Source organism: Momordica charantia, assembly GCF_013281855.1.
Source record: "Momordica charantia cultivar OHB3-1 chromosome 4 unlocalized genomic scaffold, Mcharantia_2.0 BLBB01000004.1, whole genome shotgun sequence".
Classification (NCBI taxonomy): Eukaryota; Viridiplantae; Streptophyta; class Magnoliopsida; order Cucurbitales; family Cucurbitaceae; genus Momordica; species Momordica charantia.
The window spans coordinates 399,312-415,943 of NW_028275162.1; the positions used below are offsets into that span (position 1 = coordinate 399,312).

General features: G+C 36.2%; 4 protein-coding genes across 4 annotated transcripts; 2 read left to right on the plus strand and 2 right to left on the minus strand.

Annotated features, from left to right (window-relative positions):
* Positions 1 to 548: 548 nt before the first annotated feature.
* On the minus strand, positions 549 to 2,634 carry LOC111016791 (Pentatricopeptide repeat (PPR-like) superfamily protein). Its single transcript, XM_022292310.2, has one exon. The coding sequence runs from the start codon at positions 2,369 to 2,371 to the stop codon at positions 719 to 721; it is 1,653 nt and encodes a 550-aa protein (XP_022148002.1). The 5' UTR covers positions 2,372 to 2,634; the 3' UTR covers positions 549 to 718.
* Positions 2,635 to 3,019: 385 nt separating this feature from the next.
* Positions 3,020 to 5,969, plus strand: LOC111016792 (uncharacterized). Its single transcript, XM_022292311.2, has 5 exons — positions 3,020 to 3,368; positions 3,440 to 3,598; positions 4,273 to 4,722; positions 5,404 to 5,434; positions 5,529 to 5,969. The coding sequence occupies exons 1-5, from the start codon at positions 3,317 to 3,319 to the stop codon at positions 5,704 to 5,706; spliced, it is 870 nt and encodes a 289-aa protein (XP_022148003.1). The 5' UTR covers positions 3,020 to 3,316; the 3' UTR covers positions 5,707 to 5,969.
* Positions 5,970 to 7,824: 1,855 nt separating this feature from the next.
* On the plus strand, positions 7,825 to 9,035 carry LOC111016776 (Plant basic secretory protein (BSP) family protein). Its single transcript, XM_022292290.1, has one exon. It carries the CDS (start codon positions 7,953 to 7,955, stop codon positions 8,793 to 8,795), a length of 843 nt encoding a protein of 280 aa, XP_022147982.1. The 5' UTR covers positions 7,825 to 7,952; the 3' UTR covers positions 8,796 to 9,035.
* Positions 9,036 to 12,757: 3,722 nt separating this feature from the next.
* Positions 12,758 to 15,136, minus strand: GPAT1 (glycerol-3-phosphate acyltransferase 1). The gene is made up of 2 exons (XM_022292128.2): positions 14,355 to 15,136; positions 12,758 to 13,815 (listed from the first exon to the last, which is right to left on the minus strand). Exons 1-2 carry the CDS (start codon positions 15,084 to 15,086, stop codon positions 12,943 to 12,945), a joined length of 1,605 nt encoding a protein of 534 aa, XP_022147820.1. The 5' UTR covers positions 15,087 to 15,136; the 3' UTR covers positions 12,758 to 12,942.
* Between the last annotated feature and the right edge of the window lie 1,496 nt (positions 15,137 to 16,632).

Sequence of the window (16,632 nt, forward strand, 5' to 3'; positions counted from 1 at the left end):
TGGAGGTGGAGCCCTAAACAATGTTTGGGCCTATGTCAGGCCCAATTGAGCTCGAAACCTCTGCCCGCTTACGTCAGAACTTCTTGGGCCTGAATTTGAATTATGAGATTATTATTGGGTTAGCCTTTGGATATTTTTCAAATCCACCGTATAAATAGGGATATTGAATGGAATTTCCAATAGTTCATTGCAATTAATGGTTTTTTTTTCTTTTTTTACTGCGATTGCAATTAATGTTAATGCTTTAAATAAAATAATAACTTTCACAACATCATAGACTTTGTTATACTAAATCAACTCATATTTAAGATAAATCCATGGGTGTTTTATTAAAAAATAGTAAAAGTAAATCAATTCTTTGTATAAACAAAATGAGCGTCAATATAAGCTAAGCTTAGCGGTATTGACACCTATCTCTAATCGTGAAGTTGTGAGTTCGAATTCCCACACTCCCGTTGTTGTACTAAATATAAATATAAATATAAATATATATAAACAAACAAAAAGAACACATAACAATAGAAGTTGAAGGTGCATATTTCTGTAGTTATTAGCAGTATTTATGTAAAAAAAAAAAAAACTCTTATTTCTATTATATCAAATGAATATTGACAAATACTTTAAGAAAGGTGGTTAGCCAATAAAAATATAACCTTCACTCCAAGGTCATCAAAGGGTAGTAGATGAAAATGTTGTGAAGCATTAAGGGATTAAAAATCTAAACCTCCAAATGATTCATTTCTTTCAGATTAATCAATAAATTTCCAGTGTCTTGTTGCATCACTCCCAATTGGTCCAATACAATGTAAATCTCTTGAGCTTTAGGATGCAACCTCCCACCACCAGCTATAAACTCATGAACTTCACCATCAACTTCAATCAGGCTTCCCCCTGGTTCTTTCTCCACATTCTTCATCCTCATTGAAACCCTTTCCTCCATTGCTCCCACAAAGTTACTGGTCCAAGCATGAACATTCGCCATAAGAACATGACCACAGCTTTCTTCTGGATCCAGTTCATTAACTTTCTCCGCTGCCCTTTTCGCTATTTCTGTGTTCCCACGCGTTCTACAAGCTGAGAGTAAACACCCCCACATGATTGCATCTGCCTCAATCGGCATGGTTTTTATGAGCTGCTCTGCTTCTTCAAGAAACCCAGCTCGGCTGATCATGTCCACCATTAAATTGTAGTGTTTTATTGATGGTTTGATTCTATAAGTGTTTATCATCAGTGAGAAAATTTCCCTGCCTTCTTCCACCATTGCAGCGTGATTACAAGCTGTTAATACAGCCATAAAACTAACAGAATCTGGTTCAAGACTCGAAGATTCCAGCATTCTGAATAACAAAATTGCTTCATTTTCGCAGCCATTCACAGCCAGGCCGAAGATCATGGAGTTCCAACTAGATAATCCTCTGCTGGGCATTTTCTCAAACACTTGAAGGGCATTAACTATGCTACCACATTTGCAGTACATGTCTATGATTGCTGTAACTACAATGGGATTCAACTCTAGATTGTTCTTCTCTATGTACTCATGAATCCATTCCCCTTGCCTGAGTGCTCCAATGTGAGCTGAGGCGTTTAACAAGCTCACCATTGTAAACTCACTAGGCTTGATTTTCTCTTCTTGCATTTTGACAAACAGCTTCAGGGCTTCTTTGAACATCCCATTTCTAACATACCCACCAATCATGGAATTCCATGAGATTGGGTTTCTTTCGGGCATTGTATCGAACAGCTTCCTCGACTCCCCAATTTCCCCACATTTAGCCACACCCATAATCATGGAATTCCACGCAACAGCATCAAATTCCATTTCCTCGTAAAATATTCGCCGGGCTTCATCCAGAAACCCACAATTAGCGTACATTTGCAAGATTGTGTTTCTGATAAATGGATCAAATTGAAGACCTAGCTTTATTATCCTCCCATGAAGCTGAGCTCCATCACGGACAAGTCCAAGTTGAGAGTAAGCTTTGAAAACTGACGGGTAAGTCAATCTCTGCGGTTCTACTTGTGAGGAAACCAACATTTCGATGAAAAGTGAGAGAGCAAATTGAGGGTTTGAGCTTTGAGAGAAGCCCCTTATTATGGTATTCCAAGAAAAGGGATTAGGGTTTTGCATTTGCAGAAAGACCAAATAGGCGTAATCAATATTACCCAAAGGGGAGGCGCAAAAGGCCAAAACACGACTAGCAGCAAAAGAATCTTTGGCCTGGCCGGATTTGATCAGGTGTGCATGAATCTGTTGCAGGTCTCTCATGGTGGAGCAATATTTATCAACCATTGAAATGTAAGGTCGGTCGAAGATCGATTTTGATGTCGAAATTGGTGAAGGCGAAGGGAGCCCACAAACACTTGCCAACATTCTTTTACTTCTGACCCTGAGGTCTTACCTAATCTTCTAATGGAAGAACTCATACAAACTATGGAGGAACAGTGGTGTGGCAATGGCAGAAACTCCGTCATCCAATTCCAATCTGAGGGAGGGCCACCATCCACCCAGAAATACAAGTCATTATGTGCATGTGCTATGGTTATTTTATCTTTCTAATCAATCTATAGTGCAAATCGCAGGCTTAGGATTTACTTTCAGACTATCCACTTTATAATCATTTTCACCATTTAGATTTTTGAAACTTTTGGACTGACTTGAGGACTTCCATTCAAAATGCGCACTACTTTCTACTTGGGTTCTGTTTTTGAATATCCATGCTCTGGTTAGAACTTAGAAATATTGATGTCCTTAAAAAAACTTTTCTGCAGTTATTTTTTGAATATCCATGCGCCATTTTGAGTTGATCAAAGACTGTTTATGTGTTTGTCGTATGTGTATGAACATTTTTTTTTATCAGGATTAATGATCTAACTGAATTTCCTTCAACTACCTTGGACTTGTTATATATTTGTCAAGGGATATTTTCAATCAAAAGAAGGTTTAGTGGTGACCCATCGTCCTTCAAATAAGATTCATTAATCAATTGAACTGTAGTTAGTCAAGATTGTAGGATCAGAGGGAAATAATTAGGCAGGCAAAAGATACATCCATGCTGGAGTGGCTAGAAAGGAGAAGGGGAAAAAATATACATATCATAATAATCATTACAACAACAATCATATGTAAGCAGCCCACATTAAAGAACTAAATTCCAATCATCTTTATCTTTTATTTTCTTATTTTTAACTTTCCTCGGGCTTCCCTACATTTCCCTCTCTTTTTCTTCCTCTGTTTCTCTTCCTAGCACCCTCTACACCCTATGTCTCTCTCTCTCTCTCTCCACCCACAGAAAAAGGGTGCATTTGTACTTTCGAAATGGATATTTTTTACAGGACAAGGAGTGTAAAGTCTTCAACTTTCCGACAAGGTAATGATGCCAGTGCCACTCAACAATATCATATGATCCTCTTCATATCCAACTCTCTATTTTTAAACCAGGAAAAAAGCAGCTCTGGGTAACTAAGGAGCTTTCATCAACAAGTGGTGGGAGGATGAGGAACAGACCGCTCATTAGGGGAAGAACAGGAGGACTGGGAACTCATGAATGGGTCATATACAGCCTAATATTCCTCATACTTGGTCATTTTCTCTATCCAGGTGACTTATTATTAACTTCTTCTGTACATTTGGAGGCTATAATGGTGATCAAACGAATATATAGATAATTTTATTATGGCCATTTAATGCATTCCATTTGAATTTTCTTTCTTTATTTCTTCTCTTTTAACAGACAATAGCATGTACCTCTTCTTCTCTCTAGTAGCCACCACAAAACCTTAAATGGTCATTAATTGAAATACTGTTCTCTGTCGTATTATTCAAAATTGTCCATTTTTATGGCCTGATCTCCCGGGAATACTGTTCCAGTTGTTGATTGTTACTGAATTTAAAACTGCTTTTTAAACTCGAGTTGGGAGTTTAGGATCAGAATATAGTAAACCATTTTGATTTTGTTGACTCAGCGTGTTAGGACAGAGAGAATTTAGCAGCTTCACTCATTTTGATCTGGATCTTCCTATAATATGCTCAAACAAGAATTTACAGGGCTTGCTAGATTCTACAGGCAAATATGAACTTGAACAACCTTTATTTCACTGCACTTATTATTCTATGGTGGTGAATTCAACTGAGATTTTCTGTCTTCCAAGTTTTGATCTTGTTCTGTTCCATTTGAAGTTCAATGCGCAGGAAGATGAGCTTATTTTTATTACTAAAACAATAATGTGGGAATTTTATAGTTTTCATCTTGTTCCTGATATCCAAAATGACAGGTCATACAAGAGAGTTGAACCATGAGAAAAAGAAATTCAATTCCCCAGTTTCCACCACTCAAAGGGATATTACCACCCCTATAACAACCGTTCCCACAATAATTCTTTCCAATCCGACTGCATCAACTCCACTTATCAATCCAACTTCAACCTCGGACTCGTATTCTCCAGCCATGGAAACTCCCAAAAAATCATCTCCACCGTCATCGGGGGGTAGTTGGTGCATTGCTAGTCAAAGTGTATCACAAACGGCATTGCAAGTTGCTATTGATTACGCATGTGGCTATGGGGGTGCTGATTGTTCAGCAATACAACCTGGTCAGAGTTGTTACAACCCAAACACCATTCATGATCATGCCTCCTACGCCTTCAATAGCTACTATCAAAAGAATCCTGTTCCAAATAGCTGTAACTTTGGTGGGACTGCTGTCATTACTAGCACTGACCCAAGTATGTTGCTTCCTTCAAAAGTTGTTTCTTTGTTTCCTAACTGGATAATCATATCTTCTCTTACCATTCTCTCTCCCTATTTTCCCCCTTTTTATTTTCTTTCCTTTTTTTTCCTTCTCTGGGAATGGGGGGTTGGTTAAGAGAGAGTAAAGCAAGATAAGGCAATCTTTTTATAATGTTGTCACAATACTTCAGTGATACAAGGTTGAACTGGTTTCAAAACTGGTCAAAAGAATGAAAGAGTCTTGCCACAGAAACAGATCCCACTTTGATGCAAGGTTAACTGAGAGTCCATTTTTAAACAACCACAAATTTTGGAAATATTAAAAAGGAACAAACTGTGAATGAACCGACTCTATTTGTCGTTTTTCACCTTTTTATTAAGACTATAAAAAATTTTAGTCTTTCAAAGCTGATGCTCAGAACCCCAGATCTACTACTCAGAGGAAATTCAGCCTTACATTGCCCCCCCCCCCCCCCCCCCCCACCCAAGTTGGGTTGGTGAAGGAAGAAGGTTGGGTGTCTGTAGGGACTACATTAAAGTGATGTGAATTATTGAAGCTGTAATGGGCTGTAGTGGAATTCAACTTTCTGCAACATGTTTGGGGACAAAAAACTTCATAGATTGACTCTGTTTCTAAGAAGTCTTGTTTATTTCTTTTCCCGCCACCCTTTTTTCAGGTACTATGGCCTGTCAGTATGCATCCACTAGGTAAAATCCTCATCTTCCATTGCTTCCAGCTGCTTTCCTGCTACCACCATTCATGTTCTAACAGTGGCACTGCCTTTTTTTTTCAACTCTCCAGCACAAGTTCATCAATTCTAAACACCACGAACTCCAAGGGTTCAACAGTTTTTGGTGCTGTACCTTCAAGCCCCTCTCCTTCCGCAGCACATTGTCAAGAAATAAATGTTTTGCAACAATTATTGTTGTTGACCGTGGCTTTCTCTCAGATTTTTACACAACAACAACGATCTTCCTAGCTGATGGAAACAACAAAACCAACTCATTGGTTACAAATGTTTGCATTTACTTCAACCAATTAAAATATCTTGAATGAACTGCAGAGGATGGATTCATAAACAGGCTCTTCTGGGGTCATTTTTTCTAGTCTGTTTGCTCATCAGTTTGTAGTGAAGAGTAAAGCAATTTTAGTGAAAGCAATGTAAAGATTTTCTATGTTATGTTGGATCTAGCACATGTGCACTTGTCTGTTACATAAAAAGGATGAAACCCTTTTTCCTGATGTGAGATCTGTCTGGTTTTTCATTGCAGAGCATCTTGTGGCATTTGGGAAAAAACTAACAGTACTGGATAATCTAATGTGGTTCAACTTAGGTTTTGTACCTTTCCTCTTGAATTTCTATCTACCTTCATTTATGGTTAGTTACATCAATGTTATTTAAGAATGACATATCGATCTAATAGCATTAAAAAATTATTATGGACGAAAAATTTGTAGTGTGACTGAACTGTTTATTTTTCCACACTCGTTTTGGATATTTTATTGTTTCCCCTTGCCATGGGAATCATACAATTCTTTATTTGATTAATATTAATGTGTGGCAAGTGTTTTAATTCATTTCTAATCTAATACATATATTGAACTGTTCATAAAACTACATTCCCTGTTAACTTTCCCACTTAGAAAACGAAAACTCTTTCTCATTAAAAAATAAATTTTGTGCCAAATTAAATGCAATAGTTTTATTTTATTTATTAATTTGTTTGTTTGAAAGAATTAGTTTGGAATCACCATCTGATATTGGTGCGATAATTGTTCATGTCTGCCAATAGCAGTGGTTCTGAGGCTTTGGTCCTTCCATTACTGATTGAGATGGATAGAAATAGAATACCTTTTTCATTCCATAGAGAGAGACAGTGACCATTTCCTCCTTATTTCATATGCCACGTAATACCATACAACTTTGATTTTGATTTTTTTTTTTTTTTGTGCGCAAAGGTCACAACTTTGATTTCATGACAAGTAAAAATCATCCATTGTCAATATCAATATCTATTCTTGCATTTCATTTTTAAGATAATATCCACCATATTTTAGCAAAAAAATGGAAATTCCACCTATTTATCAAATTCTATGATGGTTTAAAGTTTGGTGGCGAAATTAAAAATGGATTGAATCCTATCAACTCTCAAATTCTCAACATATTTCATTTCCATCCACAAATTTTTTAAAATAACAATTTTAATCCCTAAATTTCACTTTATTCCATTTTAATTTTTTTCACTTTTAAAAGATTTACATTAGTTTTTAATCTAAAAAATCATTTTAGCTTTTACTGTTATTTTATCTTAACAAATGGATTATTATGTATGTTGTGTGGCGTTGAATGAACATGTCGGGTGGCACAAAGGTGAAATGAAGTAGATACGAACTATTTCATGTCATGAAGTTCGAACAACCGATCTACCAATTATGTTATTTTTCGATCAACTGGAGCATTAGCTTTGACCTCAGGAGAACTGTCTTAACTGCTCGTTAACTTCTCACTAGCCATTACATTGAATTGATGATGTGATTCACGCAACATGTTAAGTGGTTGGTTAAGTTGGGACCCGTTCTTGAATACTAATAAATACTAAGGTTTCGCTCCATCTATGCATACGTGAAGATATATTGCTCGTCTCGAGACCAAGACATTATAGTTCGGATTGAAGCTAAATTAAGCTTCGGAGTGCTTACCTTATTTTGTAGGTTCTCTCTGCAACTGAGTGTGATTAGAATTTATCTTAAACAATCTAGATTTGAGCATGTGGGCATATATTCAATCATAGTATAACTTATATATACATATATAACATTACAAACATAACATGTGAAGTAAGGTGAATTAAAATTATATTTCCTTGAAGAAAGGGTAATGCTTTTTAAGTGCGAGAATGGTAATAAATATTTTATCTAATACTTATATTTGAACTGGGAACTAAAATAAACCATTTCAAAGTTCATAGGAAAAAAACGTTCAAAGAGAGTACGGTGAATTTTTGTTTTTTTAGGAGAAGCTTTAAATTAAAATGGAATATGTGATAAAATGATTTTTTGAAAAATGAATAAAAAGAAAAAGGTGAAAAAGAAATGGCACCAAATATACTCACATATGTTACTTATTTGAATTAAAGAAGAAAGTTAAGGGTAGGCCTGTGCATATCCGTCCATTTTTTCCGATCCTATAATTATCTTAATTGCCCCATCCACCCTTCTTCAACCATGGAAGACCGCCGATCTCTCTCTCTCCCGCTCCTTCCCGTCACCGGCGCCGGCTCCGGACCCACTCCTCCGAACGAATCGTCCTTCTTCTTCTCAAACCATGGCATCGCCGTCCGGCTTCTTCTGATCGCCTTCATCGGCCTCACTTCCCTCTGGGCCAATCACGAAGCCTCCAAAGGCTTCGAAATCACCGTCGTCAACGCCGCCAAATCCTCCCCCGCCGGTCAACGCTTCGATCTCTTCTACGTTTCCAACGACGAGGCCACGCGCGTGCTCCTCAACGCCAGCAACTTCGTCGAGAATCTGATCTACCCTTCCCAGGCCGCCTTCCCCAAGAAGGAAGTCAAGCGCGTGCGTCTCACGCTCGCTCCTCGTGATCTGTCCCCCAATGTCGCCGTCCACAAGTCGGACGACGGAGTTGACTTCTTTATCGATCTAAGCCCTTCCATTTTCCACGAGACTAACGTGAACCACGCCATGTCAGCTGCGGTTCTCCGGGGGATGTCGCGGGTCTGGCTCTGGGACGGAGATTCCCACGCGCCTCCGTCGCTTCTCGCCGGGATGGTCGAGCACATAGCCGCGGCTGCCGGATTTGTCGATGATAAATATTCCGGCGGGGTCATATCCACGTCGACGGCATGTGATCCCATGTGGTGGAAGGATAAGAATCCTATGGAGGTCGCACTTTTTCTCGGCTATCATGAAAACCAGCGGAACGGATTCATCCAACGGTTGAATCAAGGCTTGAAGTCCAGATGGCAGGATCGGACAGTCCAGGATGCTCTGGGGATGCCAGTTCAGCGTCCATGTGGTTCGTTCAATTATTCCGGAATCAGCGTATAGGGCAATGGGGGACGTCCACAGCGAAGGCAGTCCCCACAATTGGGGAAAAAATAATTGAATTGCCACGTAGGATGGGTTTGTCTTAGAAATTCTCTGATTTTCTTCGGCATTTTTTTTTTTACAATTTTGTTTATTGTTTATAAACGATTTTTTATTTCTTTTTTGAAGCTCTGAATTGTACAACTTGACGTTTTAAATACTCGTGATGCTACAGAAAAAATGTTTCGTGGTTGGTTGGAACTTGGTGCTGAATAGTTGTTGCTAAATCTCGTATTTATTCATTTGGATTTTCCTGAAAAATTAATAAAAAAAATATTTTTTTTAGATCAATTTTACGATCAAATTTACTATTCACCTTTTAAGATGCTGCCAAAAGGGAATAATTTTTTGGCCAAATCTCAATGTCAACTGTATGTAAGATAATTATATGTCGACAAATAACTGTCGGCCCACCATAGCCTATCATTCATTAGCGACGCTTCCAAAAAAATATATTTATTTATTTTATTGATTTTTTAAAATAAGTATACATGTTTTTGTTTTATTATACGTGTAAATTTAAATTTTAAACTATATATATTTTCATAAATTAAGATAATATTTAAAAATATGAAATAATAGAGAATATGTAATATTTAATTTATAGAAAACATTTATTAAATTTTGTTTTTTCTTTAATTTTTTTTTTAATATCCAATACGGTAGACATTAGAGTTATACATCAGTTGGCAAGTCGTTTTCAGGCCCTAATCGTCACCAACCGAAACTCAGTGTGAGAATCAATAGACTGTTTTCGAACCCTTTCCATAAACCAACTGAACAGTCGGTTGGTTGGTTTTCGACAACATATATATATATATATAGTTGATTTCGAACAACACATGGGCGCGCGCGCACACCTTACAATTGTAAAAGGAATCAAGCGCCAGTGGGTTGGGGGATTGGGTTGCATTGGGTAACGATCATAAAGAGTCTGTGACAACGAGGTAGCTTGGCATTGTGTTCGACATTGACGGGGGAGAGAGGACAAAAATGAGGAAGAGAATGGATAGGGAAGCTTGAGATTGAGTAAAACCCTAAAATAACTTTACTATATATATATAACTAAAAGATAACTACACTCTAGGATGGAAATAGATCAAAACAATATTTTTTCTAATACAGCATCTGGAGTAATGATTCAAATTCACGATTTTTAGTTGGAGATGAATGCCTTAGTATAATTATGTTTAGGTTGGCATAAAAAAATAACTTTTGACTTTTTTTTCTAAAGAAAACTTTTTTTTAATTGCAGAAAGATAAGACTATAATTATAAATTAATAAAAAAAAAACTAGTTAAATCAAATTATGATTCTCTTTCTTTGAATTATAATCTCATACTTTCTATTTAACAAACTAATGTAATATCTATATGCATTATATTAAGTCATATTTTCTTCATTTTTAAATTTAATCTTTTAGATATATCGTACACGTACTTGTAGATGATTTTTTTTTACTGCAACAAATGTGTGATTGAAAATTAAACCTCCAATCTCTATCTTAATTGTTGCAATTTTAGATAAGTTAAATTATAGATTTAGTCCCTTATTAAACATCATTTCTATTTATAAATACAATTAAAAGTTCATAACTATAATTGAATTATATTTAATTTAGTCAAAATTTATTTACTGGATATCATGTATAAATGTTTTAATCTCCCTATCAAAGGATAAAAAAAAGTTTTTAACTTTAGAAACGAATTGAAAATTTATAAATTAAATAGATGTAATTTATGAGTGGGAAAGCAAAAATTGGAAGGCAGCGAAAGAATTTGTGAACACTGTGGCTTTTCTATTCTTAAGTAAGAAATGTTCACATCTGGATGTCAATGTCGGCAAGCTCTTTCTTATGAAGAATCAGCAATGGCCGCGACTGAAGCCTGATTGAATGATTTAGGGATGGAGGCTTAAACGGGGCGGAACATGTTTCTATTCAAACTTTTTTTTAAATATATATTAAAAAAGCTATTTAATGTGACGATTCATCAATTTCATTCCTATTCAACGACAACGTAATAATACAAAGTTAGATTTCCTGGAAGAATGACGAGTAAAATTTCTCTAAAACCAATTCACTAAAAACTCATTCACCTTAGTGGAATAAATACAAATAGTGACAAAAATTCTCCAAGGAAATTCTGCAATGTACTCATTATCCAAATATCTTCTCCTAGATTGTTGGATTTGTAAGGGAATACAAACAAAGTCTCATGTTGTGTAGGAAAATGAATGGATCATAGTATATAAAGGAGGACAATTTATGTCAATTGGTATAAATTTTTTGGATGAATTCAAAAATAAAACCGTAAGGACTATGCCCAAAACAGATAATATCATACTATTATAGATTTAGATATTCGGAGTACCACTATCCTTAACCTGAACGCTTGGAAAATTGAAGCCCCAACGTTGGGACTTTGTCACTTGTTGTATAGGTGAAATAAGAGGGAAAAAAAATTTACCTGTCACCAAGTTTACTGCTAGGCTAGCCCAAAAATACTGGGCACAATAAGGCTGAAGTTGATAAATAAGCCCAACAGAGGAAACCCTTTTGTATATGAGACCCTTCACAAGAGTGTTTACTTCGGGTACAAGTCTTCATGACTTTATTTTTTGAATCACCCAAAATATCTTATATTAATAAAGAGATATCGTTGGTATACTTATTTATATACCACGAATCTTCTTCTTATCTAGTTAATGTGAGACTATAGTCATATTTCCAACAAATTAGATCAAATCAAGTATTAAGATCCGACGTGAGAAAATTTTTAATATAGAACAAACATCATAATCCACATCAACCATTTCGTTAATACATAAGTAATAATAAATTTATATAGTTTATCGATCTCCAACACATTTATGATATCATTTATTATTAATTTTTCCTTAAAAGAAAAAAAAAAGCTAGCCAGCCACCTAAAATATTAAAATTCAATATATTGACATTTCTAAATACTTTAATAGGTTTCACATCTCGACATAATTAAGAAATAAAAACATTCGCAAAACCCAAAAAAATAAGTACCGTCAAAGCTCTACAATCATCGACTCCTAGATATTGTCGCACATCACTTCCTTCTTCGCTTATGTGTAAACCTAGTTGTGGCTACAAACTTGTAAGGTGTCTTTTACTCCGCGTCACACTAATATAATCCTAACATTTTGTGACTTAGATGGTTTATTAATGAAAAACAAATAATAATAACACTTGAGTGGGAAGAATTGAAAGAAAAAGAATGGTTTTGACGAGCATTGAACAATGGATGAGGATGAGATGGGGTAGAGAGAGAGAGACCAGTCTTAGTAATTAAAGGATGTAAAAAGGACCCCAAAATTTATTGCAAACGCAGAAATATTTGACACGTCTCACTAACTGTTACTGTGCCACATAAAAGCTCACTCTTCCCCACTTCAGTGGTTTGGTGTTGTAATCAATTAAATCCAATTAATTCGATTTTTCATGTATTTGATTAGTACATTTTTTACATTTTCTAAAAGGTCATATCATAACCAAAATTTAATTTTACTTTTTAAATGCACACTTAAATTTGATTCAATTAATACAATCACTGACATTCACTAAATTTAATTGATGAAGTTCTTTCAGAATTTTAGATTTAAATTTCATATAATTTTATACCTCCACTTTTCATTGTAACCTCTAAAATTTAGAAATTCAAAACTTCAGCTTATATTTAATACACATTTTAAAAAATGTCACAACTTTTTCAATATTTTAAACATACCATAAGAATAATTTTTCTTTACTATGTTTTACATTATATTCACATTTGAATTTAATTTGGATGATGAAGTACACTTATGAAGGGCAAACTGGAGCAAAACTACATCAAGTAGAAAATTAAATATAAACGCAAAATTTACACATCACAAAATCCTACACCAGTGTATATTTCCGCAAGAAAAATTCATGAACTTATTATACGGCACAAAAGCAAATCCACCCCAAAGAAATTCCATGTCGATTCATTTGTACCAAAAACCCACAAAAAAGAAAAGAAAAGAAAAGAAAAATCAAATGGGTAAATATGAAATATGTTGTTATGTAATTTTAAAGTTATAAAGTAATAAAATTTCAAGGGCCTTTTTCTTGGACAAACCCTTCATTCCCAGCCAACATCAAGTACTTGTCCTTTCTGGTAAGTTTGGTACATTCAAATCCCAACACATCCGCCAGCTGTCTCTGAATGTAATTAGCAACTTCGTAACTGGACTTCCCTCCGGCGCAGGTCAGCTCCCGCGGCAGCTTGGGAAGAACCACCATGTCGTAACTCGGCCTCGGATTCATCAAAAAGAATATCGGATCCAACCATTTGAGCCCACTCGCTGTCGTCCCATAAAACATACTCACCCTCGTACTCACAGCAACCGGCACGATCTCATCCGTCAGCTCCGCAAACAGCGGGCTGAATCTCAGCAAGTAAGGCTCCCTACATGTCGTCCCTTCAGGGCAGACCACCAGGTCCCCTTCTCCGAGCAATTTCTGCATCAATTCCCCATCTCTGCCTCTGTCCCTCGTCAATCTAACGGTCTTGATTGGAGCTATGACTTCCGAGAATTTGCTGAGGCTGTAAGTGACTGCGGTTAATGGCTTCCCCATTGAGGTGCTCAGGAAAACAGGGTCCAACAGTGTCCGGTGGCTGCACACATATAAAACTCCCTTTTTACCCTCCGAGCTTGGGATCGGCTTGATGTAGCCTTTGAGATTTATGCGTAGCCCACTCCATGAGCCCAATAGCATGGCCAATTTGTAAGGGAGGAAAACGCCGATGCTGATTCTGAAAATGGCCAAAGCAATCCCCAGAGGAAGCCACAGGATCATGAACAGAGTTGCACAAGGGGTTGGCAAGAACGCCAATCTTCCATCGTGGAATATGACTGGCTTTGGCTTTGGGCATTTCTCTCTTGCTGCCCTTTTGTTGTCCTCCTTGTTCACTACATAAGCTTCCTGCGCCAAAATGTAGTTTTTTTTTCCCAATTCAGTTTTTGGTCGTAAAGTTCAAAACTTTTGCAGTCTATAATCATTAATTGAACCTTTTTGCCCATGTGGGTGCCCTTCAAAATTAAATGTTCTTTAACGAGTAGGTCAACATTATTTGAACTTGTAGAATACACTCTAGGAAAGTAGTTAACCTCGAGAAAGCAAAAGATTGCGGTGCCAATAAATAGGAGAAGTTATTAGATTGGATGTTTACTATTTCAAACCTATTATCTAGATCAATCCAATATGTAGAGAGAAAGATTTTTTTTTCCAAAAAACTAAAAACTTGTCGAACAGTGATGGTTTTATTGTCTAGTCAACAAAGAAAATATTGTCCATATATCAAAAAGTCACTAGAGACCAACAAACAAACTTAAATAAAATGAAAAAAGAGTATAATATACCACTGTAGTAGTTAGTACTAAGGATAATTCTTTAATTTCAGGTTAGCAACATTTGGAAACTATTTATTAGAGAAAAAGAGTAGCTTTTTCTGTATTGTATACCTTGCAAAGAGAGATGAAAAGATGGTCATGGAGATTTGGAGCTCCAATACCAACATCAGGCATTTGTTCTCCAAAATAATCCTTCAAAGCCGTGTGCTTCACAAGCAGGCCATTCCGGGCCACCAAGCCAGTAAAGTATCGGCCAGAACCAGAGGTTTGCAACTCAGTCCCTATAACATCATCAACATTCAAATAATTTATCAAAAACCCCTCCACCATAACTCTAGGCATACTCGTGAACACCACCTTGGAGCCAGTGGCCTGAAAGATCTCAAACGCATGAAAGTTAAGATGGTCGAGATAAAACTTGGGGAGAACCGTCAAGGCCACGTTGGCCATGTCCTTAATTGGGAGCCCACAGAAGGAGATGAAAATGGTGGCCCTCAATTTGGTGTCCCAATCGAGAAGGCACAGAATGGGCCACGAGAGAAGCAAGAGAATGGCTCGGAGAAGGCTGCCGGCTTCGAAGGCGACCAGCATGAAATACGGGAAGAAGGAATTGTGGCTCAAAAGCGCACCGTTTAAGTCACAGACGAGCGTTTGGGAGTGTCTGTTTTGGAGGGTGCATTTAGAGATGTGGGGGTAGAGAGGGAATTGGGGGAGGGGTGTTTTGAGAGAAGGGTTATTGTTGTTTGACCTCAAAAGGAAGAACATTTTTCTGGCGGCTCGATAACATGAGTTGGCCAAGACATGGTACAGAACCGTGACTCTTGTTCTGGATTTGGCGTCCATTTTACTGAGAGAACAAAAAAGGGGGCTGATTTGGAGTAGAAGATGAAGAGTTATGGAGGGTATTTATAGGGAGGGGATTAAAGTTTGTGTTTTGTAATTTATTTGTGTGTAGAAAGTTGACTGGTGCATTTGGTTAGCCACGCACCGGCTGCATTAATTGAATGCTCATCATTTTCTCTCTCTTTTTATTTTAGTTTTTTGGGTTTCATTTTCATTTCCCATTCCCTCATTTGCAAGTACCGTTGGCATGCAATTTTTTCAAATTGCAATGAGTCGGTTGGATTGTAGGTGACCACCTCTGTCTGTTTCACGGAGAAAAAAAAATGGAAAAATAACGAATTGATTCAACTAACTAAAATCCCCAGTCGACAAACATTTTTTAAAATAATAACATAATGTCAATATCTATTTGTTCATTAAATATTTGGTTAAGTTAATCTAGAGAGAGTTCCAATTTTTCTTAGTACCAATTTTTATTAGTACAACAAATTGGGACACGAGGAATTGACAAAAAAAATAAGAATAATACTAATCACCGTTGATGGATTGACAACATAGTTTCAATTTAGCCCATACTAGTTTTGAATTTTTTTATTTAGTTTTTATGGATTTAAAAGATTTAATTTAGTCATTATGATTATGTTAACTTATAAAATAATTACAACGTGTTGAAAAACTTATTTCCAACCAAAGAGTTGTGAATTCTAATATTGATTTAAAATACTTAAAAAAATTGTATTATTAATTTGAGAGGGAATAGTAGATTAGATTATTAGATTATGTTATTTGAATTAGATATAATTTAGGTTATATTGTTTTAATTTTTCTATGATACGAGATTAATTTATGAAAACGTTATTCTTTATTTTTTTCTCCTCCACTAAAATTAATAACTAAAACAAGAGGTAAGTAATCAAGCAACAATTAGTGGCTAGAAAAGATGAGGCAAAAGGGGTTCATGATTTCTAGGAAGATCGTGTCTGGTCAGCTTGTACTTTATTACAGCAGTCATTTCATGTATTTTCTCTATTTTCTTTCCTCTCCTAAAATTAACTAAAAAGAATCAAATTGGCGAGTTAGTAATGTATTAATACGAATCTGTCTATTAAAAATAAGATAAAAACAAAGTAAAAAATACCGAGTAATTTATCGTTAGTACAGTAGTAGTCGTATTAAATGGGTTCATTTAAGTAGTGTGTAGGGCTGTAACTGGGAAAAGAGAGAGGAGAGAATTAATTTCACACTGGGGTTTTGCTTTTACGGCACAAGAAAGACAAAGAGAAACCATGGGTGGAAGTTGGAAGCAGGAAAACCTCTGGATTCCCCAAACGCCGGCTTTTGTTGTTTTACTTTTTGGAGTTAGATAACCAATATCATCTGCTGCCACCGCCTGTACGCACCGTTTAGTAGCTCACTCGTCAAAAATAGATCGATAGTCAAAATCTATCTGATTTGACTTTTTACTTTCTTGACTTTCTGTTGGCGGCAATCGCCATGCTGCCGTGGCTTATTAAATTTTATAAATTGGGTCTGACGTTGCAGTTCA